Source organism: Vidua chalybeata, chromosome 11 (genome assembly GCF_026979565.1).
Source record: "Vidua chalybeata isolate OUT-0048 chromosome 11, bVidCha1 merged haplotype, whole genome shotgun sequence".
Classification (NCBI taxonomy): Eukaryota; Metazoa; Chordata; class Aves; order Passeriformes; family Viduidae; genus Vidua; species Vidua chalybeata.
Window position 1 is genome coordinate 5,297,694 of NC_071540.1, and position 22,274 is coordinate 5,319,967.

At 42.8% G+C, this 22,274-nt stretch overlaps 1 protein-coding gene across 1 annotated transcript in view; it reads left to right on the top strand.

Moving 5' to 3' along the window:
- Positions 1-471: 471 nt before the first annotated feature.
- The window catches only part of VAT1L (vesicle amine transport 1 like), a 55,508-nt gene continuing 33,705 nt past the window's right edge, over positions 472-22,274 (top strand). Inside the window, exons 1-4 of the mRNA XM_053953194.1 lie at positions 472-751; positions 6,788-6,917; positions 10,641-10,856; positions 21,217-21,359. Coding sequence (XP_053809169.1) covers positions 522-751; positions 6,788-6,917; positions 10,641-10,856; positions 21,217-21,359 — 719 coding nt within the window. The 5' untranslated portion in view covers positions 472-521. The remainder of the gene's footprint in view (positions 752-6,787; positions 6,918-10,640; positions 10,857-21,216; positions 21,360-22,274) is intronic.

A 22,274-nucleotide genomic window follows, 5' to 3' on the forward strand; every position in this document is an offset into this window, starting at 1 on the left:
TCAGTCAGGGGTGATCTTATCCCTCTCTACAACTACCTGGAAGGAGGGCGGAGCCAGGTGGGGATCGGGCTGTTCTCCCAGGTAACAAGTGACAGGACTTACTAAAGCTGTACCAGGGGAAGTTGAGGCTGGACATCGGGAAGAATTTCTTCACAGAAAGACGATTAGACATTGCAATGGGCTGACCGGGGAGGTCGTGGAGTCCCCACCCCTGGAGGTGTCGAAGGACTGGACGTGGCTCTCAGCGCCATGGTCTGGGTGACCAGGTGGATACGGGTTACAGAGTTGGACTGTGTGATCTCAGAGATCCTTTCAACCGGCCTGGTTCTGTGATTCCGTGCCGGGGGCTGCTGCGGGCGCTGCCCGGGCCGGCGGGCGCGGGCGGCGCGGGGGCGGCGCGGGGCGGAGGGCGCTGCGCAGCCGGTGCAGTGCGGCGGGCGGGCCCCGGCGGCTCCGCGGCCATTCCACACGGCGGCACCGGCCTCGCACGGCGGCGCCGCGGGAGCCGCCGCAGCCCCGCCATGGCCAAGGAGGGAGCGCAGCGAGCCGAGGAGACGGAGCAGATGATCGACAAGGAGGGCGGCAGGGAGGCGGCCGAGGGCGGCGCGGGCGGCAGCCTGCGCGCCGGGGACGCCAAGGAGATGCGAGCCGTGGTGCTCTCCGCCTTCGGGGGGCTCAACAAGCTCCGCGTGTCCAAGAAAGCCATGCCGGAGCCGCAGGAGGGCGAGCTGAAGATCCGCGTCAAAGCCTGGTCCAGTATCGCCCCTCGCCCTCTCCTTCCCCCGGGGGCGCGGGCGGGTGCGGGGTGCCCGCGCTGCCACCCCGGGCATCCCTGCGCTCGGAGCGCGCCGTACGAGCCCCGCAGCCCCCGGCTCTGGCGCCGATTTCCCTCACCTGTGGCTTCCCCGCGGGGGAGCCCCGCTCCCGGCAGCCGCCGCCCCGTCCCTTCCCCGGCGGCGCCGGGACCGCCGGCTCAGCGCTGAGCTCCGGGCTCCCGGTCCGGGGCGGGCAGCGGGGTTTGTGTGCGCTCGGCAGCAGGTGCAAAGGGAAGAAGATTGTCAGTGGTATTTCACGCTACCAGCTAGGAGAAAAGGGGGGGAAAGCCTGGCCAAGTGCCTTCGGGGTTTGGGTTTCTCTGAGAAATGTGGATGCCAGATTGTGCGTGTTGCTCAGCACCTCTTTCCCTTCTGACACACTGGCTGTTGTTTTTCTTCCGGGAATCACTTACTTAAGTCAGCATCCTTTTTCATCGGAGCTGCTGTGGCAGCGTGGCCAGACCTTGAGATAATTTCCCAGTGTTAGTCCCTGTGTCCAGGAGACAAATGGCTACGGTCTGGCAGCATCCTGAAACGAGCTTTCCTAGATGGCTTTTTTTTTTTTTTTTTTTTTTTTTTTTTTTTTTTTTTTGGACAATCAGAGCAGACTGTTCTTTCTAGATTGCTGGTTCTTAGTGCACATGTTCCTTTGTGAAAATAGGATTCATTTTTTTGAGTGACAGAAGCCACATTAGGATCTTACTACACAACTTGATGTTTACCAAAGAGTGAATTAATTTTGCCTAGGCAAGGATTTATCTTCTGTTGTCCTTTTCTGCTATGTGAAAACATGGTGCTTCTGGAAGATAAATTCCAAGGTGAAGGCCAAGTTGTTTACTTTAGAAGGAACTTGTGTTTAAAATGTTACCGGTAAGGGGGAGTGAGCTTGTTTTGAATCATGTATCAGTGGATCTGCTTCAGATTTGGAATATCCTGGTAGGTTAATGTAGCTGAGTGTCTTGATCTGTTCAGATGCTGTACTTTCCATCCTGTTCTTAATGGGGCTCATAAAGTTTGTGACCATTGTGAGTATTCCCCCTACCAAGGTGTTGCCTATGAAAAATAGTGATGTCCATTAATCTGCATGAGTACTAGTTAATAATGGACTGGGATTTTTTGCATTCACATTTGGTACTGGGGATTTTTTTCTTTTTACTAGCCACAATGGGAAATGCAAGAAATTCTGTGCTAAGTGAATAGAACTAATGGTTCTGTTACCTGAGTGGTTTTTCTTCAGCCATTGAGTTAACAAAAGTTAACATGCAAAACTAAAAATGTTATTAGCACATGGATATATTCCTCTAAATGTGTCAGGGGTTTACAGCATTTTCCCGTACCTGTCTGAATTCCACTTTCATGAAACCAGTATCTGTGTATGTATCACAAATAGCAAGCTACCTACACAAGAACACCTGGCTGTAAAATAGAATTGTGCAGGCATAGCTGCAGCTGCTCTCCAGGGCTGCAGTGTCTGTAGAGCTGTGTGAGTTGCACACGTGCTGTTTGACACCAGAAGACCGGCTCAGCTGCTCCACAGGTAACTGCCAGGTTGCACGATGCCCCGTGTGTCTTGGGAGCTTCCCTTCATGCTGGAGAAGCCTGCAGGCTGGAGAGCATCTGCTTGTCATTCCTGACTGGAAATGGCCACAGGGCTGAAATGTCACCAGGTCACCAAACTGTGCTTCCAGGCAAGGCAAAATCAATTTGCTGATCCTCTTGACCCAAGCCTGTAAATGCAGAGGATTGATTGGGATGATGATGGACATGGGAGACCGAGTGAGAAAGGGGTGGGCTTTGCCCAGGGCACATGTTGATGTGGGCAGTGCTGAACACATGCAAGATGGGTTGTTCCAGTCATCAATACTTCTTACAAAACGCGTATTCTGTTGAATCAATTTTGTAGTTGATGACCAGTAGAGATGATGATGATGATGATGATTATGATTATTATTAGACTCAACAAATTGATGGAGGAAAGTAAGTTTTATTTGAAGAAGGATATGCACATGCTTGATAGATAGTATATGCCCATAGAAGAGCAAGTTCTGTGTGGTCTCTGAATTCCCCGTGGGTAAAACCAATTGAATCACATGTTTAGACCCCCTTAAGTTGTATGTATACACTGTGTAGTATGGTTCTAGAATTGGAGGAGATGGAGGAGATGTTGCTATTAGTACTAAGCCAAATGAATAATTCTTTTGAAGGTCTGGAATATCAGTGATCCAATTGAAAATGTGTCAGCTGAGATGAGTCATGTGTTAGGCTTATTCAGTGACTAAGAAATGGAACAGCCATCGATGACCAAGATGAGTCACAGCTTGTGCATATTTCTTGAAATAATTTTTGATTGATAATGATGAAGCAGTTGAAACTCCTGTGTTTGTTTGTATTGTAATTTGCAGGCAGCAGAATGTTGGGATACAGACTGTTTAAAAGATGAGACAAGTAGCTGGAGTGAATGGAAGCCATATTTCAGATAGGTTGTGTGAATAAGCAATAGTGTCCTATAATTACCTCCCTCTGTTGTTCTTTTTTCTCTTATAATTATTTCTTCCTTGTGCTGCTGTACATGTGCATTATGAGGAATGAGGCAGAAGTGACCCTTCTGACTCTGTGACTGTGAGATAAAGGCTCGTTATAAAAATGGAGCAGATAAAAGAAATCCTAACTGTAACAGAGTAGTGGAAGAGAATCAATGTTGCTCCTAAAGGCAGTCTTGTTTATATGGTGTTGGTTTCTGCATAAAAAAACATGAGACCTGATAATTTTAAACCTTTCCCTTATGTATAGATATGGCTGGGTTTGGGGTTTATTTTTTGTTTTATTTTTTTTTTAATTTTAAGATTGGGCCGTTTGCTGGCTGTGGTTAAGAGGAAGGATTTTAAGAATGCAAAACTCAGGGTCCTCTTGTTTGCTCTGTGGCATTTCATTAATTTCAGTAATTAATTTTAGTGGATTTTTACAGTGAGATAAGATCAAAAGCAGCACCTCTTCAAACCAACGTGTCATGGAGTGGTCTTCATGATTTGGGATTTTGCAGTGGAAGGTACTGGGCATCCTTGAGTATGTGGGATGGAACAAGGAGAAACAAATTGACTGTTGCCACACTTAAGAAAAGGGAAATAAAAATGCAGCAAAACTAAACCACAAGTATAGAGAATAATATTCAAGGCCCTCAAAAGGACCTGGTGTAAAGGTAAGAGCATTGCAGACTGAGACAGTCAGATTCAGATTCAAGGATAATTCCATATTTGATAAAGTCAGCCTGCAGTAATGCACAGTTTGTGCAGGTTACAGAGACATCCCTGCTCTGTCACAGGGAGGTTCTTGCAGAACCCCTATGTCAATGTATTTATCTTGGTAATTCATATCCTTCCCTATCTTCATTTGCATCCAGATCTTGATTTAGGATTAAAAACATGCTGTGTACTGTTTGTCACTGGATTGCTTTGCATTTACACTTCTCCCTCTGCATCTGCCCTTACTTAAAGTTCAGGAGTCACTTTCTCTGGCTGCTCACCAGAACAGGCTATCCTGGTTTGCACTAGTACAAGAAATAAATTGTGCTTAATCTCTAAACCTACCACTCTTCATGAGACATATTTTCTTGTGATCCTCTGTGCAGTCAAACTTTTCCTGAGTGTGCTGTTGATTGAATCCCAATGAAAGAGGTGGGTATCTTCAGTGAAGTTACAAAACTTGCCATCCATCTTGGGTATAGGACCTCTTGGGTATTCAAAGGAAAGAAAAAAAAAAAAAAAAAAAAAAAAAGCTGAGTTGACCAGTATACCATAATCATGCTTTCAGATCTACTGATCTTCAAATTTCTCAGGTAAAATAAAACTTCTGTCCTTCCTTCGACGTGGAGAAGAATAGGAACAAATGCATGTATGACAGCAGCAGGGATGCCACAACATGTAAGAATAAAGGAGATGAAAGGGAATGAAGAAGAAACTCTCTATAAAGTGACTAGAAATTATTAGAAAGCTTGGTCAACACTCCATGGTTCAACTAGTAATTAAAATAATAAGAACCTGTGACTTGATTATTGTTTACCTTGTGTAGTGTTTTTTCTTCCCTTATCACACCTGTTCTAGTGTGAGGTCTTGTAAGTTCATTGTAATAGAGATGAACTCCTGATATAATTTTGCTGCCCTTTATCCCCCTTTGGGGAAAAAACAGATGGAAAAGAAATGGCACTAGGACAGAACTGAACTGCCAGTACTATGTCATTAGATGCAGAATTGAACATGTGCCTTTTCAAAACCTGACAATTGACTTCATGAGAAGGAATCTATTAGTGATCATTGTCAGCAGCAAAGAGCAATGGTCTTTGCATATCCACCTGTCTCCTTCTTGCCTACTTGTTATGACACCACGGGGTGTGTTCGTGCCCAGGTTCCCTCATCACAGTCCTGCCTCCATCTGCCTTTTCTTGCAGGAATGTAGGGAAAAGTTAACTTTTTGTAAAATGCTTGCAGTGTGGAAATATGCATTTAAAAGACTGTTGCTGAAGTTAATGTACACAGGCAGAGGTTGCCATCATCAGTGCTGTGAGGTTTCTGGGTTTGTGGTTTGTTTTGGAATTTTTGTTGGTTTATTCCTCTTCTCCAAACTATGGTGGCCTTGCAGGCATTTTGCTATTTGGAATTTCTCTTTCATATCAGCGCCACAGTGGCAATGCAGGAGGTGGTCTTACCCACTGGATAAGAAGTGACCTTTCCAAAATAATTTCAAGTTTGCCAGCTTAACTGTGTGAAAACCCCTCTTAACCTCCCATATGGTTGATATTATAAGCTTTGTGTATGAGTATGGTGAAAGTTGTGGGTTCAGGTTGCTCTTAAACCCTCCACCACAATTACGCATGCTTACATTTGGTGGGATTTCCTTCCCCCTCCCCAGTGACCTACATCCCATGAATGCCATGCTGTCGTCGTGCTAGGGCTGGGTGTCTGTTCTGCCTATTAATTTGTTGGGTCTGTTCAGTCTGTCTGTGTCTTGATTAGTATCTGACTAAAGCTGCATCTAATAAATCCTTGTGCCCATCAGTAATGTGGCGCATCCAGGCAGTTGCTGGTATCCCATGTGTGAGTAGGACCGGCTGTGTGCTTGGCTGACCATAAAAACAGGGCTGTGTTTCGGAACAATGGATCAATGCTGAAGTGTATTTCAGCTAGTTAGGAGTTTTAAAGTTTTAACTATGTCATTAAGGCCAGCAGTAATCAATATATGCACATAGTAGATAAGTGGTGCCTTTTTTTTTTCTTTTTTTTTTTTTTGGTGGCTGCCTAGAAAACCACAAAATTTTCTGTAATAAAATTGCATACAAAAAACAATGCAAAAGTGCTTTAGGATTTTTGCAAAGCTGAGACTGCAGGGAAAGACTTGTATTTTTTTCTGAGCATCAAACCTGAGGACTTCAAAGACCTTAATAACTTTTGAAAAAACATTCAAACGTGATCCAGGAAGGCACAGTTTTAAAACAGAAGCCTATCTGGTAACTTTGTAAGTTCATGCCAGAGTTTGGACTCCCGCCTCAGACAAACACAAGATGCATTCCTGGGGTCACATCAAAGGTTAGGAGAGTTAGATCATGTGGCTCCTAGCCCAAAATAACTATAATGTGTGAGGCTTGGGCTTTTCTTCTTAAATTGACCTGGCTTTACTTGCCAGCTAGTAGTGCATTTGTAGCAATCACAGCGTTTCACTGTCTTGAATTCTGAAATGCCCTGTGTGACTGCTGAGCAGTCTGGGGCTGCTGGCAGCTGTGGTGACCTGGCACATGTACTCCCTGCCCAAGGCTCAGCATCCCAAGAGTGGGAATGTCTGCTGGGTCCCATGACCCTGCAGGGCCCAGCTTTTTAATGCTGCCCTGGAGTTTTCTGGCTGTCCCATCACTCGGGTCAAGTTTTCCTTCTCTACTTTGATCTGTGGTAATAGTCTTGATTTTTTTTTCCCCCTGTGTTTTACAGTGGTTTGAACTTTATTGATTTGATGGTGCGACAGGGGAATATTGACAACCCTCCTAAGACTCCTCTTGTTCCTGGGTTTGAATGTTCTGGAATTGTAGAAGCTCTTGGAGACAGCGTGAAAGGATTTGAGGTAATTTTTTTTTTTTTTTTCCCAAAGTGAGAGTTATAAGTCTCATATAAATAATCACCAGTTCTAATCCCCTCTGCTCTGCCAGTGACAGCAGCCTTCACCACCCTGCTGAGATTTGAAAGGTCAGTTTTTCCTTGCTGCTTCCCAAGCATGAGAATGACCTCTTGAATTAGTTTCTGAATCCACCATTGTCATCTCCTTCAAATCCTTCCTGAAAGTCACTTGTGCCATGTGCACATCCTGATGGCTAAATAGGAACTGGAAAGCGTGAGTGATGTACTTTAACAAAATGAAAGAAATTAAGTTAGCTTGTTAAGTTTCCTTTCTTGGCCATGTTTCCTGTCATCACTGTTCTTTTACTCAAAGCACAGGTGCTGATGATTCTGGTTCCAGCTTTTGATCTTGCGTTAACAGAGTCCTGTTTACAGTAAGCTTTGCTTCTTAAAACTCTGTGCATTAATGAGGTGCAGATTAAATTAGAATTATGATTCTGGATATGGGACTTAGTCTGATTGCTCAGGAGAAATATCTGTTTCACCTGACAGGTTGTGATAAATCTCAAATAGTTGATGTATATAATAAAGCTTTCATAAGTGGTTATGGACTCTTTGGTATCTCTTATGGCATATAAGCAGCATTTTGTCCTGCCTCCTATTCTACTATTGATATTAAACATCTATATTCACTGCAAACTTGCATTTTATTGCCTAAGTAGGTTGAAAATTTTGGAAATAAATCCTGAGTTAATACATGTCAATTCTATCTTAGTTATTTGCAGACTCAGTCATGTCAAAAGCTAATCAAATTTTCTGAATTCCTATTAAAACTGGATCTTAAGAAGATATAAGTATTTTTATCTAAAGACAGAATTTTTTCTCTTCTCAAACAGCTAAAATTTGAAGGTAATGGCCAGTTGAGTTTCAACTACGGTTTCAGTGATGAGATCTTCTTAGGGGATTTGTCTCAGTTCCCTTCCTGCCCCATCTCTGCCTTGAAACAAGTTGTAATCTTTCGATATATTTTGTTACAAGCAACAACTGAATGAGAATTTTGCTGTTTGAAAACCTTTGCTGCTTCAGTAGTTCTGCTCTAGCATCTGTACTTCATAGCTGTGCTCCATATCGAAGAATATTCTCTGAAAGGAGTCTAAAAAGCCTCTGCTCCAGATCAGTACTCTCATTTTTAAAGTTCTTGCTATTTTTAAAGGGCATCATGGGGCTACAGCATATGGTGCTTGTTTGATTAACACTGCACCTGACTGGATATACTGTGTCTCTTTATAAAAGTGACATCTTTGTTGTGACTGTGGAGCATGTCTGTGCACGGGTGTACTCCCTGTAACCGAAACAAGCTGTCGTGTTTTATTTTTCACACGTAGCCCTCATAGCCACGGTTGTGTTTGAGTGATCTAGAACAGGGTCCACACTCAGAGTGACAGCTGTGCATGGGTATGAATCCAGCAGCAGGAGAACATGCCATGAGGATGATGGAAGAACGTTCTGTTGGTTTCTTTATGGAATTCTTGCACAGAGTAGGGGCACACCAGATGCTTGGTGTCTCCTCGACATATGTTGTTACCTCTGTCCACAGTAATGGCAGAGATTGCACCCTGTGTCTTCTGACCTCCTTTCCCCGGGTAGATCTCTTCCAGTTCAAGCCCTTCTAAAATAGGTGTAATGCCTATTCCTTCTCCCATTAAAAGAAAAAGCTGCTTTCTGATGATGACAGCTGTATCAGCCCTGATCTCCCTCCAGTTTTGGGGATGATTCTCAAGAAATGAGGTCTCATCTGACTTGGCTCTGAATAGTGTCTGTGGTAAAATGTGGTATTTAATGTTACCAAGTGCCTTGGGAATCACCAAGAGGGACTTTTCTGCATTCTTTTTGGTAATCATTTATGATTTTTTGGCAAGGATGTAGGGCATATTAACATCTGCACTAATTAATCCTAGCAGACTTTCTATTTTAGATGCTTCTCTACGAGCAAAAGGGAATCACAGAGTGATTACCAGTGAGGCATTGTTAATTTGAATGTTTTTCAAAAGGAGGAGGCATTTCAGTGAAATTGGAATGACAGCTCTGTTTCAGCATTCTCATTCTAAAAGCGACAAGCCTTCAGAACTGTCAGCAGCAGCTCAGCTTCGAGCAAACCTGCAATATCCCAAAGCAAAAGTGATGACTCAGGAGACCAAAATGTGCTTGTGCTGTAAACGTTTGCCTGAAGGCAAAAGTGTTGTGCTTTACTCCATACTTGTAGTTCCTAAAGCATTAGAGAGTATTTGTAGAATGTAAGAGAGCATCAGGCAGATAAGCAAAGTTATTTTAGAGGGACAGCTGCTGTTAGTTTTAGTTAAAACATGAAGGCCTGGAGTTTGATGCTATTCCTGTCTTATCCTGTGGCTCCATTGCAGAGCTCCTTTCATGGTTCAGGTTGTTGTTTTGGTGGTGTATTCTAGAAAGGCAAAGGGTCTAAGGCAAGATAAAAGATGCCATGGGGTTGTTGGTGGTGAGGAATTATTGACAGTTTGTAAGAGTTGTACCTGTGAAGATTTCAATACACACTGGCCAAACATTTGCTCAGTGTGGCCGTCCCTTGTAGTCCCCTTGTAGACCCAGCAGCCCAGTTTCTGCTTTGAGGTGAGTGCTGCTTTCCAAGCCTGTTGTGCCCTGTTGTTACTCTTGTCCATCTGAGAAGGGTCAGTGTCTCTGCTTTAAAAACCTCAAGCTGCAATGAAGGCCATATACAAACCGTTGAGCTTGATGTGCCTGGACCTCTGAAGGGTTCCTAGGAGCAGCCAACCGTATCTAACATTTGCAGAAAGCCTTTTTTTCTCCGTAGTGAATTGTGCTTTCACTACCATATATTTTCAGAAGAAACTGAGCAGAGAAATGTTGCAATGAAAGATAATATTTCATTGCTCCTTTAAATCTTGTCAAATTCACTTTGTAGATTTAACAGTACCTTAAAATCCAAAGGTATATTTTTGATGTTTAAGGTGGCTTATTTGAAGTTATAGAACTAAATTCTGCTCTGACACATGGCTGTGGAGATTGCAATCATGGATATATCTTGGTAGAATCAGTTAATAAGATGATAAGAATAGAGAGTGGGTACAGATGGTGTTATCTTCTGAATGTGAGCTTTTGCAGCCCTTTCATGTGCTCCATCTACCAGAGCACAAGGCCTTCCCTTATCAATCCACACAGAGGAAAAGTAGTTCTAAATTACTGTGAGGACTGAGAAAACAAAGTGAAAATTATCCTGGGTATAATTTTCTTCATTCCATGCTTCTCATCAATATAATTATAACCTTTCCCCCTCATCTCTTTCTCTTTAGCAAAATTCCTGGTTATTGCTAAGAATGCTGTTTTCATTGTTTACATTTGTTATTTGGGAGCTGTGTTAGCAAAAGATGATCTGTATTAGTGATGATAGAAGACTGCTCTATCAGAGAAGAGTGGAGCAAAAAAAAAAAAAAAAAAAAAAAAAACCAAAGGAAGAGGTGGCTTTAACTTCTTTTGGGTTTTGTTTTGTTAACAGTAGAAACAGTAAAAGCCCAAAGCTGAACAGCTTAATTGCTGTTTTTCCAAAGATGTGGAGCAGTATTTTCCTCATAGTCAGCCAGTGCCCCACACCTTGAACAGACTTGCAGGTCTCACAGGCTGCTTTCTACAGTCTCAACTGCAGTCAGATCCTCAGCGTTGTTTTCTTCCTTGTTTGTAGATTGGAGACAGAGTCATGGCTTTTGTAAACTACAATGCCTGGGCTGAAGTTGTGTGTACCCCAGTAGAATTTGTCTACAGGATCCCAGATGACATGAATTTTTCCGAAGCTGCTGCATTTCCCATGAACTTTGTAACTGCCTACATGATGCTCTTCGAGGTTGCTAACCTGAGAGAAGGCATGTCTGTGCTGGTTCACTCAGCAGGAGGTGGGGTGGTAAGTTGGAACTTCTCTTCCTTTCCTGAGGCTGAGTAACTGAAAGTCTGATGTGTCTTCATTCCTGAAATGAGCCAGAATCTGCAGTTTGGTGTGATATTCCTCTGTGTGAGAGATTGCACTGGGAGGAACTGCATCTGTTTTCCCATCAAAATGCTGATGTGAATGGTTGGCAGGAGCTTTTGATGAAATAAAAATGGTGTGGCTCTAGACTCTATGAAAAAAATCGCATGGAAAAACCCCTAATTGGTTGTCAGCAGATCAGGCGTCGTCTCAAATATTGCATTCCTGAACTTTACACATGTTGTACTTCTATGTTAAAGAAGGGTGTAGTGAAAGGAATAAATAAGCTCCCTGCAAAAGGTATTTGTATGTAACCATAATCCTCCTCATAGTAAATGTCCCTCTCGGAATACTCCTGTGCATATAACATGTGCGTTTGTGTGGTGCTTTCACTGTGAAAGATTTTCTTTTCCTCTTGTTGTGGAGGGATTGAAAGCAGTGTAAAGTTCTCATGTGATCCCCGAGGAAAAGGTACAAATTTGAAATTGTAGCCAGTGGTGGCTGCTGCATGTTGTAGTTTGGATCATTCCTGAGGAGGCATTGTGTGGCATGGGCAAAGGATGAATTTGTGAGAATACCAGGCCACACAGTGAAATAAAGAGGCAGCATTTTGTGTCACCAGTTCCTTGAAGTATCTTTCAGGAAAATCTCAATCGTTTGGAAAGTATTAAAGTTTTGTGCAAAATACTGCAATATTGGCTGGAAAGTTTGTTTACATTTGAAATTATGCAGTCCTTTTTCATGAGACAGATTTTATGAGCTGAGACCATAGCAGCCTTTGAAACTGGAGTACCTTTTCTGTGTTCTTGTTATGCCTTATTTATGCTAAATTAATGTTCTGTTTTCTGCTGAGGTCTGGTGGGCAGCCCCAAACACGCCATCCTTAATTCTGCGCCCTTAGCCCTTCTTTCAGGTTCTCATAGAAATGAAGGCTGTAATCAAAGGAATAAATTAATGAGTTCCCTGTACAAGGTATTTTTAGCCAGCCATAATCCCACTGGCAGTGAAGGCTCAGTCCTATTGGAATACTGGTGTCAATGAATGGAATTTATAATCGTATTATGCTCCGGCACAGTACAGCCCAGAGTGTTACGGTTGACTATTGTTCTGTAGTGTTAAATCTCTTCCTGTGGAACTCAGGGCTGCCAAAGCAACATGAGGCCACACATTCAGGAGAATATTCTACAGGAATCAAAGTCTCAGTTGTAGCTCTAAGGCCATTGGCCCACCTGGCACTGTACAGACCCTGCGTAGGCTGAGCATACAGAATTAGCCCCAAAGCAATCCCCGCACATACCTGTGTACCTAGAAAAGTTGAACCCCTCTTCCTTTTTCAGATTCCTGTGTTTCTTTCTCTTTCTGATCTCACTCACTTCTGTTATTTCCTCCTTCTTTTCCTGAAGGACTTGTAATGCTCTGTCAATGTCAGTTCTCACGTATCTTCTGCTCTAGTGCCCAGCCTTTGTGCTGGGCTGTTCCTGGAAGGAGCTGCTGGCTTCCTCTCTCATCCCAGCTGTTCAATGGGCAGCTTTCGCCTGGTCCTCAGCTGTGACTGCTCAAAACCTCCCCTGAGAGAAGCTAAAGGAAGGATGGGTCCTGCTTGGCTGCCAGGAGAACAAGGAGAAATCAGATCCATCACTTACTAAGTAGTTAAATAAACCAGAGTTTCCAAGGGGAAGGCCAGCCATGCAGAAGAGCAGCCAGGTTGACCAGTCAGGCATGGAGGGCTGTGTAGGATCCAGGAGGACTGTAGGTAAGAGGGAGACAGGGCTGGCCAGCCTGCAAGCCAGGATGCTGATCACTGTCCCAGGGGAGAGGGCCTCACACAGCCCCTTGTTTCTTGTAAGGGAAGAGCATGGAGAGCAAGAATTGGAAGTTTTCTCATTGCTTGATAGGTTTTCCAGGCAATGTATCACTCTGAAGGTGTGTGGATTTTTTTTTTCTTTCTGCTAAGCAGACATAAAGATTTCAGAGGGGTCTGTGTTACTCCAATAATCTGTGTGTTAATCCTTTGAAAAATTTGACAGTTTCAGACTGAACACATCATTCTCACAAAGGTCTTTGTTAATGAACAGAAAACTGGCACTGAAGCAGCTATAGAAAGAGTTATTTTTGTGCTGTTGCTTTAATAGATAGAATGCCCTTACCCACTTTCAGCAAATGGAAATCTGTTTAGTTTGTTTCTAAATGTCAGAGAAATTCCAGAGCACTTTAATGAGACAATAGGCTCCATGTGGGACTAGAAGTTTCTAATTGTTCATTTCTCATTATGCAAGATCATTATTTTAGCTGCTTCAGGCAGTTTATGAAAAAGAACTTGTTGCTTCAAAAATGTTTGTTAGGTTCTTTGTTCCAGCTAGTCAGTCCTCTTTAGGGGGATCCTGCAGCTTTTTCAATAAGTGGAGACAGGGAAAATTCTCTAGGACATATACTCTTGTGTATTATCTCAATTTATTTATGTGGCCTTCTTTTGGTGATAGATACTTTTGGTAGTGAGGTAACTATAGCAGTTGTCTTCCCATCTGTGCCTGGAGTGTGATTAGTAGGTTTAATGTCTGACAGGATGCTTTAGATAAGTCAGTTTATTTATTCCAGAAATTCCAGGGGAGATCAAAAGATTAGGGAGAGAAAAAAGGAAACATACCAAGATAACTTGTCTTGAAAAAGGTCTCACACACCTGTCTCTCTGTTACAGACTTGAATCATGCTCCAGGTACCAAATGAGTGCCTTCCCTGCCACCCACTCCCTGGAGAGGTCAGGGCATTGTGCCATCTTCCCTGGTCATGGAAGGAGACGTGGCCACTTGTAGGGAAGCACCAGGTGTCCCTGAACCAGGGGACAAGAGGACACCCACAAACTCTGCTTCTGCACCCTTCCCTCAGAGGAGGAGGAGCTGCAGTGCTTACAAGGGGGATTGAAGGAAGAGATGATATTCGGTTTTCATAGGGCCAGCTTGTTGATCTTGATTGCTTGGAAGAGGGGCTGCTTTGGCTTTCCTGTCTCTTTTTTCCTCCTGGGGACAGGGGCAGTTAAGAGAGAGCGACTCTCAGCTCTTACCCTGGGCAGGGAAGGAGGCTGAAGACATTTCAGGAGCCTTCTCAGAAAGCACAGAACAGGCTCACAGCTGCATTCCATGATTCCCTCGGGCTCTGACAAGAGATGAACACTTTTCAAGTCCTGCTGCTGACTAAGATCTAACAGAGTTGCCATTTGCTCCCCGTTCCAGCCTCTGCTTGGCAGGACACTTAGAACTTCTGATTAAACTGTTAAATTGAGTAGCAGGGCAGTTCAATAACGAACAAAAAATAGAATTGTCTAATACAAATACAGTTTAAATGCTTGAAGCTACAGAAATGTTCAAGTGCCCTTCTGAACTGATTGCTAAATCTGGGAGAAAGCCAGCTAACACTAAACATCAAAAATAGTTATTTATGCTCAAAATAATGACTGTGCAAGAACATATGGCTTACTGTAGGACATATATTGATCTATCTTAACTGTAAAACACTGCAATTAATGTTTGAAATGACTGTGAGACAATGGAAGAGTAGCTCCCTTCACAAATACACTCCCACATCTCCTTAAAGTGAAGCAAAGTGACAACTGAAGAAAATACCCTGAGAAAAAGGAGCAGAAGTGTGCACCCTGCTGGGACTGGTCTGCTCTAAGGGGCAATCGGTTCTTTAAAACAAAGACTCTAAGTCAGTGCATTCAGTGCAAGTCACAGCACAGGCTTGTATGAGATTATAAAGTTCTGCTCACAGTTATTAATGTAAACTGGTGAATTAGTATAAATACAGGACTGTTGTAGTAAAAAAAAAAAAATGAAAAAAGCATTATGCTTTTCTCCTTGAGGCTCAATAAATCCAGTCTCTATTTCTGTGATATCTGCCTGGAAAATTAATTCCTCCAAGGCTTTATATTTGTGCGAGAGAGCCATTATGTCCATTTGCTTGTTTGTTTGTTCTTCATGTACTTCCTATTCTGAATATTTAGAGCACAAAGCTTTGGTTATTTACCAAGATTTTGTAAACACCAGTCTCATCACTTAACTCCTCAGACTCAAGGCAGAATTATCAGCCAATTCTTTAGCATTTCAATCTTGCAGATACTAAAAATAAGCCGCATTCCATGCAGGAGCATTGATTGCTTCTCCTGAAGCTGTTGTCTGACCTTCCCTTTCAGGCTCAGCAGCAGAGGAAATGCAAGCAGAGTAAGTTACAGATGCAGTTCTCATGTTTGAATTTGAAGGGTAAATCTGACTTGGCAACAGATTTAGGCCATCCTGGCAGGATTTGTTACTGCTTGGCAGGAGCCCTCTTTTTTATTGTGTCTCCCCTGCATACATTGCAAATATTTGAGGATGTGTTCCCAGCTGAATCACTGAAGTGGTGATATTTTATCTGACAAAGAACTGCCATTTCTTAGTCAATCTAGTCACCTGCTATCACAAACAGCATATAGGAACCCTTTCAAAAGAATGATCTAATTTCTTCCTGAAAAAATACCTAAGTGTTTATCGATTCAGATTCTCTCCACTCTGTCTTACCCAGTGAAAAACTTTTCCAGACTTTATTCATGGCCAGTAAATGTATCTTTGTACAGTTAATGTATCTTTTATTTAATGGTGTTACCCATTAATTAAAATTAGGTCCTCTTTCTTCTTGGGGCACTTCTTTTCGATCTTTTTGGTAGGATATATATGTTTACAGCTACAACAAGCTCAGCATGAAATCTCTCCTTGGCCTGTATTTTTCAGGCTGAAGGCAGGTTTCTTTGCTCATACCTTGTTTTTGCAAGGTTAGGTATCTGTTTCCTGGGTCATCCTCCAGGCAGGTCCTGCTCCCGGCAGATGTGGATGTGTTTCCTGAGCTCTGAGCTGGTTGGGAGCACAGCAGGAGTAAGATGGTAGGAAAGCCAGATCCTGTTAAAACAGATCTCAGAGCATTCCTGATCCTTTTTAAGTACTGTATGGGTAGGCTGCTCTGTCTGCACTTAGCAGGGAGGAGCACATTAAACAGCACTCCTGTGTTTGAGTCAGAACTCCTTGAATGTGAGTAATTAGAATTGACTCTTCTCCTGTGCTGGTCCTGGCCAGCACACTGTGCCAGGGCATTAATCCAGCCCACTTTGCTGACACCTTCACCTGGTACCAGGGCTGCACTTGCTATTTTCATATTAGCAGTTCATAGCTGTTCTGCGTTTGATGAAGTGCTTTCCTCTTGTTTCATCTCCAGCAGCCAAGGAAGGGGATAAATCAGCTCACACGCTGTGGCACCAAGTCTGGGCTGCTGTAAGCGCCCAGCTGCTGAAGCCAGGCAGGGCAGTGGAGGCTGAGCTGCTGGTAAATGCTTCTGAAGCAATGGATGTGCTCCCTCAGCAGCACCAGAGAGTCCTGGTGCCACGGCCCAGCCCATTTCCAGACACTGCCTCAGAGCATAATCTGCTCATCAAACACAAAAGCCCAGTGAGCCATGCACAGAAAGAAATTCCCCTGAGCCAAGCAAGCTGCAGCCTTTGAAGGCGCTTTCTTTTTGCCTCTCGCAGCCCTGCACTCCCCAGAGGACATGTCCTGTCCCCAGGTCACCTGCAGAGCCAGGTCACAGGCAGTGCTCAGCTCTCCCCTGGCTGTTCTGCCTTTCCAGCCGGAGTTTGTTTCCCCTGGCAGAGTTTTGCTTGGGTAGCTCCACTGAGCTGCAGTGGATTTGTGCCAGATGGAGATTCAGCCCTGAGTTTTTGATGCAGCTCAGCTGCACAATTTTGCAGGGGTAGGAAAAACACACCCTGCTAATTGTTGCAGAAAATGTTTTGAGAGTGAGAGAGATCATTATCTCGGGGTCACTCTCCCTCTCCCTCCACTCCAAAACTCATTTGTGGAGCGCTGAGAGGAGCAGATGCTGCCTTATGCTTGTCCAATAATCACATTTTAGTTTGTCCACTCTGCAATGTTCACCCGGTGTTTGGTTTCCAATTTCCTCTGCTGTAACTGGGAAATGACACCTTCAGGAGATGAAATGTTGTGTATCAGACTTCACCTAACACCAGAGAAGAGCTCTCCTGGTGCCACGAGATCAGTAGATGATTCCCCTTGCAGTTTTCTTGCTGTGTTTGAGTACGTCACAGCACCTTCAGGTATGCTTAGGTGGAATCAAAGCATTTTGGAACTTGGATTCTTTTCACATCCAGTTCCAGACAAGTTTCTTGTGCAAGATTAAGTCTGAATGCTATTTTTAAAAATGCTGTAGCACCTTTAGGCTGCAGAAATATATCACAGAAATGGTAATTCTTTACTGCTGCAGTTTTGCAGGGTGGTATCTTTTACATGGTTTATTCTCTCATGCTAGCAGGCTGCCCTCAGTTTACATAATAGCAAAAAAGATGCTTTCTTGAAAGGATTCTGCCCCATGCCTGCTATAATTCAGTGTGCAGCTGGCACGTCAGGCTGGTGGCATTAGGTCAGACCCTTTTGGAAAGCCACTCACTTGTACACCTTATTTCTATTTCATCCAGCATTAAGTTTGTGTTAACAAGGTAATTAGATTAGTAAGTTTCATTCTATTCATGCTTTCTATATTGACTTTTAAATATCAATGACTGCTTTTCTTTGTAATTGTTGAAATGCACTAAACAGTCTATTTCATTGTTACTTCCTAGAAAACTACTTTTCCGTTCTTTTAGGTGATTATCTTAGTATGAGAAGTTTCCAATCCTGCAAGCTTAGACTTGGGTTTTAAAGCAATGGAATGTGAAGAATTTTTTTTTCCCCTGGATCTAAAACTACTGTAAGGCTATAAATTTGTATTAATTTCTGTAATAATCATACGTGTAGATTAGGTTCAACATACTGGTTTTATGAATTCACAGGATATCTTGAAAAGGAATCCATCAAGCAGACTGTGAAGCTGGGGACACACATCCAGCATTAGCAGACATCCTTCATTCCACAAGCTATTAATTTCTTTAATCTAAGCTATTCAGTCCAAGCTATTAATTTTTCTAAGGTTTCACCACATGATGTTCTGCCTCTGAACACTCTGGGAGTGTTCAAAAAATGTGTGGATGTGGCACTTCAGGATGACTTAGTGATAAAACATGGTGATGGTGCTGAGTTGGTGTCTGGACTTGATGGTCTTAGAGGTCTTTTCCATCAGAATGACTCTATGATTCTGTGATAAGTAGTAGATAAAATACATGAGTATGTTAAAGGAGATTAATTCCACTTTAAGGGAATATTGTGTAACCATGTCTATCCCTTCGGTGCATCGCCTGATTTCTTTTCTATTCCCAAAGACTGCTAAATTCCGTGAAAGGTAACATTAATTGTACAAGTGATCATTACTTTTTGCCATTAAAACTTACTAGTTTTCCTAGGTTCAGAAAGCAAGAATCTGGTCAGCAGAAATTGGCATTGTATATGAAAAATTTTATCCGTGTGAAGGATATTTTTCAACCCATGCTTGTGCAATTTAGCAGCCTCTTGGAAAGTTTTGGAGTTGATGCACTATTTCTGCTAACATGGTTCTTGCTTCCAAAGCCAGAGAGGCTGGTAGCAGAGTTGATGTGGTTTTGCCTGGGCAGGGAGGAGACAGAAAAGCCTCTTGTCCCTGTTTGCCACAGAGCAGTTGGCAGCATCCAAGAGACAGGACAGGGCTGGTGTGCCCGTGGTGGGAGCGTGCAGGGGCACCAGAGCCAGCACAGACACCTCTGCTGCCCTGGGAAGTGGATGCTCCTCCTTCGGCAGCAAAACCCTTGGTGGATGCTTCAGCTGAGATATTCTGAACACTGGTCTCAGTATTTGCAATTAAAATGTGTAACCTGCTGAACAGTGGCAACTAATCCAGAGGCAGCTACATGATTTGAGGGATTAGAAAGGAGACTTAAGAGTGACTTGCATAGCCACAGTGGTGTTTTGGAGCTTAGCTGAATTCCACAGAAATTAGGGAAATGGTTGAGTTCATAGGTTGAGTTCAGTTCTCCTGTTTTGATGGGGAAAGTTATGAAAAGTCCAGTATCAGCCTTTATTCCTAGATCTCTGATAGAGCTACTAAAAAGACTTTGCACAGAAATAAGTAAGAGTCTACTTCAAATTAAGATTTCAGAAAACTGTAGAAGAGTGTTTTGGGGAATTCCTGCAAATACTTGATCCAATTATAAAAGTACTGGTCATATGAGTCAGTTGTAGGCTTCAGATATCTACAGAAAGCTGGAAGGTATTCCCAGCTGATCTGGGATTTTAGATAAGCTTATCTCCTTATCTCTGGGGGGAGGGAGAGGGTACTAAGGAGTTTGAGTCAAGAGGAAAATAGGTTATTCCTGTCCCGATGTTTTTGTGCATTTCTCCTATTCATCTGACTGTCAGTTTGTTAAGTGTTAATCGTCTTTTGAAGGATAAGAATCAACATGCTTTCTTCTTGAATCTTTGACCTTTTAAACATTCAGTGGTTTTGATTCAGGATATATTCATTAGCCCTTCTCTGCCCAAGTTAGATTGAAAATGCGGAAAACTAATTAGAGAATAGATCAATAATGTCAGAACTTCATTCAACTACCATGCATTAGAAAATACTGATTTATCTAAATCACCGTGGGTGTTGGGTTTCTGCGAGATGCAGAAAGTGAGAAAAGAGGATTGCTTACGAAAATTACTAGGAGAAGAACAACTACAAAATCCCCAATTTTTTTTTCTTTTAATTTTATCTTAAATTTTTTGTGGAGGCTAAAATCTGGGAAGGGTTTAGAATGAGATGGTAAGTAATAGAGAAATGAAATACGAGAATAGTGAAACATTTTCTGGTCCCTGCAAACATTACATCTTTCAAGATGAGGCCCTTCAGGAATGGATTTTCCTATGATTTTTGAGAGACTGGGGATTCCAACCCAGGAAAATTATGGCTAATTTTAAAAAGAAGAGGTCATTTTTAATTTGGAGTTGGATTTACCATGACAGGAGTAAGCATCGTTACCTGTGAGCTTCTCTGAGCTGCTGGACAAGCTGTTCAATCTGCTGTGGTTTCCATCCCTCATCTGCAAAATAGGAATGAGAATGATCCCTTCTCTTGCTCTTTTTTCTGTGTCTGTTTGCCTGTCTAAAGGATCTCCTAAGCTGTGCCTTGCTGAGCAGGCATTTACTGAGTAACCCAGCAGGAAACCACTCTGAAATTCCTGGGTGCCACCATATATAAATAATAACCTTGCCCTCTCTGGTGATGCTCAGCTTGGAGTTACATTCAGCAGATTACATGAGGATGCCAAGACCTCCAAGATATGCAGGGTTAGCTAATTATCCTGCTCTAAATAAAACCCAAGTGCTAATTACTGGGATGTGCAACTAATAATGAGGGTTTCTGGTTGGAGTGAACAGAAATGTGTTTGTCCCTGGGTGATTTTACGAGTCATGCATACGGTTTACAAATGACAATCTTTAGGCTGCAGATGTAAGTAAGACTCTGCTGAATTCCATCTGACATTTTTTTTGGAATGGCAGTGCCATTTTTTAAACTTCCGGGTATATCCATGTAACTGTGCTGGCTCCAGTGCAATCATATGGTTGCAAGAGGAGGTAGGGTGTGGCAACCAAAAGTCTGGTTTCCTTTTGTTGGTGTGTTAAGAGTAAAAACAAAACCTAGGGTCATAGGAAGATGGTTTTTGAAATCTAGATGGCTCAGCTGTTAAGCTTTCCTTCTCTCAGCCTCATGAAATTAGAGGTTAAAATTCAGTAAATTCTGGGGCCCAGAACTGGGAACTCAAAGTACAGACATCTGATTGCACAAATTCTTCAAAGCCCCAAGTGCTATCTAAGGCTGGCATAGCATCTGATGGACCCCACTGGGTTCCTGCCCAGACCAGGAGGAAGAATGATTTTCCTGGCCGTGCTCTAGGCTGTTTTATCCCCTTTGCTGTTGATCAGTTTTGAGCCTGGGGCCCTCCTTCCGCAGACCTCTCTTAGAGTGTCTGGGGGCTATTCCTGCATTTTGAATAATCAATAATAACTATTGTTATCAGTAAGAGGTAAAGCAGATTATTATGCAGCGTTTGTTACAGCAACTTGCTGTCTCCCACTGAAACCTTAAGGAGGCATGATCCTGCTGTATTAGGACTGCTTTGTCTTCAGAATATCCTTGTGATTTAGGTGTGGTTTTTTTGTGGCTGAGCTCCATTTCAGTGGAAATAAACTAGTTTGGGAAGTGCCTGCACGTGCTTGGTCTCAGGTTTTGCTGTGTCAGGAGTGAATGGGCAGCTGCAAACTCTGTCAACCAATTTCCATGTCAGTGAACTAACATAATAATGTGTTTGCAGGGTCAAGCTGTTGCTCAGCTCTGTTCAACCATTCCCAATGTTACTGTTTTTGGAACAGCTTCATCTTTCAAACATGAAGCAATCAAAAACTCGGTAACTCACCTGTTTGACAGGAATGCAGACTATGTTCAAGAAGTAAAAAGGTAATCTTGTGTTTTCCTGAGTCAGGTCTGTATAGTATTTGGCAAAATACTGTGAAAGGCACCAGGCTGATCATATTTATGGGAAGATACTACATTAGTGGATTTGGGAGCTGTAGTTTATTCCAGTTATTCCATCTGTCCGCTAGGGACAGGATAGCAAGCATCTCCCTATGTCTTGATAAGCAACATGAAATTTTTCAATCCCTGTCCCTATTTGGACATCTCTTGTGAGCAAAGTAAATTAAGTGAAAGAAACTAAAGGTCTTAACAGAAGGATGTACTTTGCCTTCATTTGCATATGTGCTTGCTCACTGTAATGCACCAAATAAGATATTTTCAGTGGATTTGTAAGGTATCCAGGTTTTGGAGCTCTCTGGTGTGCTTTTATCTGCCTGGGTTTTTATCCTCTGCCAGGGATTGATATCAGAGAACATGATGTCTGCTTTAATTTCAAATCCTTAGATTTTGTTTGTTTGCATTCAGATTAAAATCATCCTGTTGCCTTTTGAAGTCATCGTGTGTGTTTCTGTTTATGTGCTTTCAAACACTTTGGTTTTCAGTTTGTCTAACTGTTGATACTGGTGTTGGTGGCAGAACTTCTCTCTGGGCTGTTAGCACTGCAGGCTGGTATTGCAGGAGAAATCAGGGTGGGTACAAGAGATAAAAAAACAAGAGTGTAACAAGCTAGTTTGTGCTTCTTTCCTTGCACAGAGATGTTTAATATCAGCTCAGTGAATAGTCCTGATTGCAAGGCAGAAGTGGCACCCTGTAGAATGTGCCAGTACTCGGATTTGTTACTCAGACCCTTCCCCTTTCCCTTTGCATTGAAAAGATTTTTAATAAACCTACAGCAGCAATTCTGAGAATGCTGTTTTGATAAATTGTCTCTTGGCAGCGGCAGTGAGGGGAATGGTG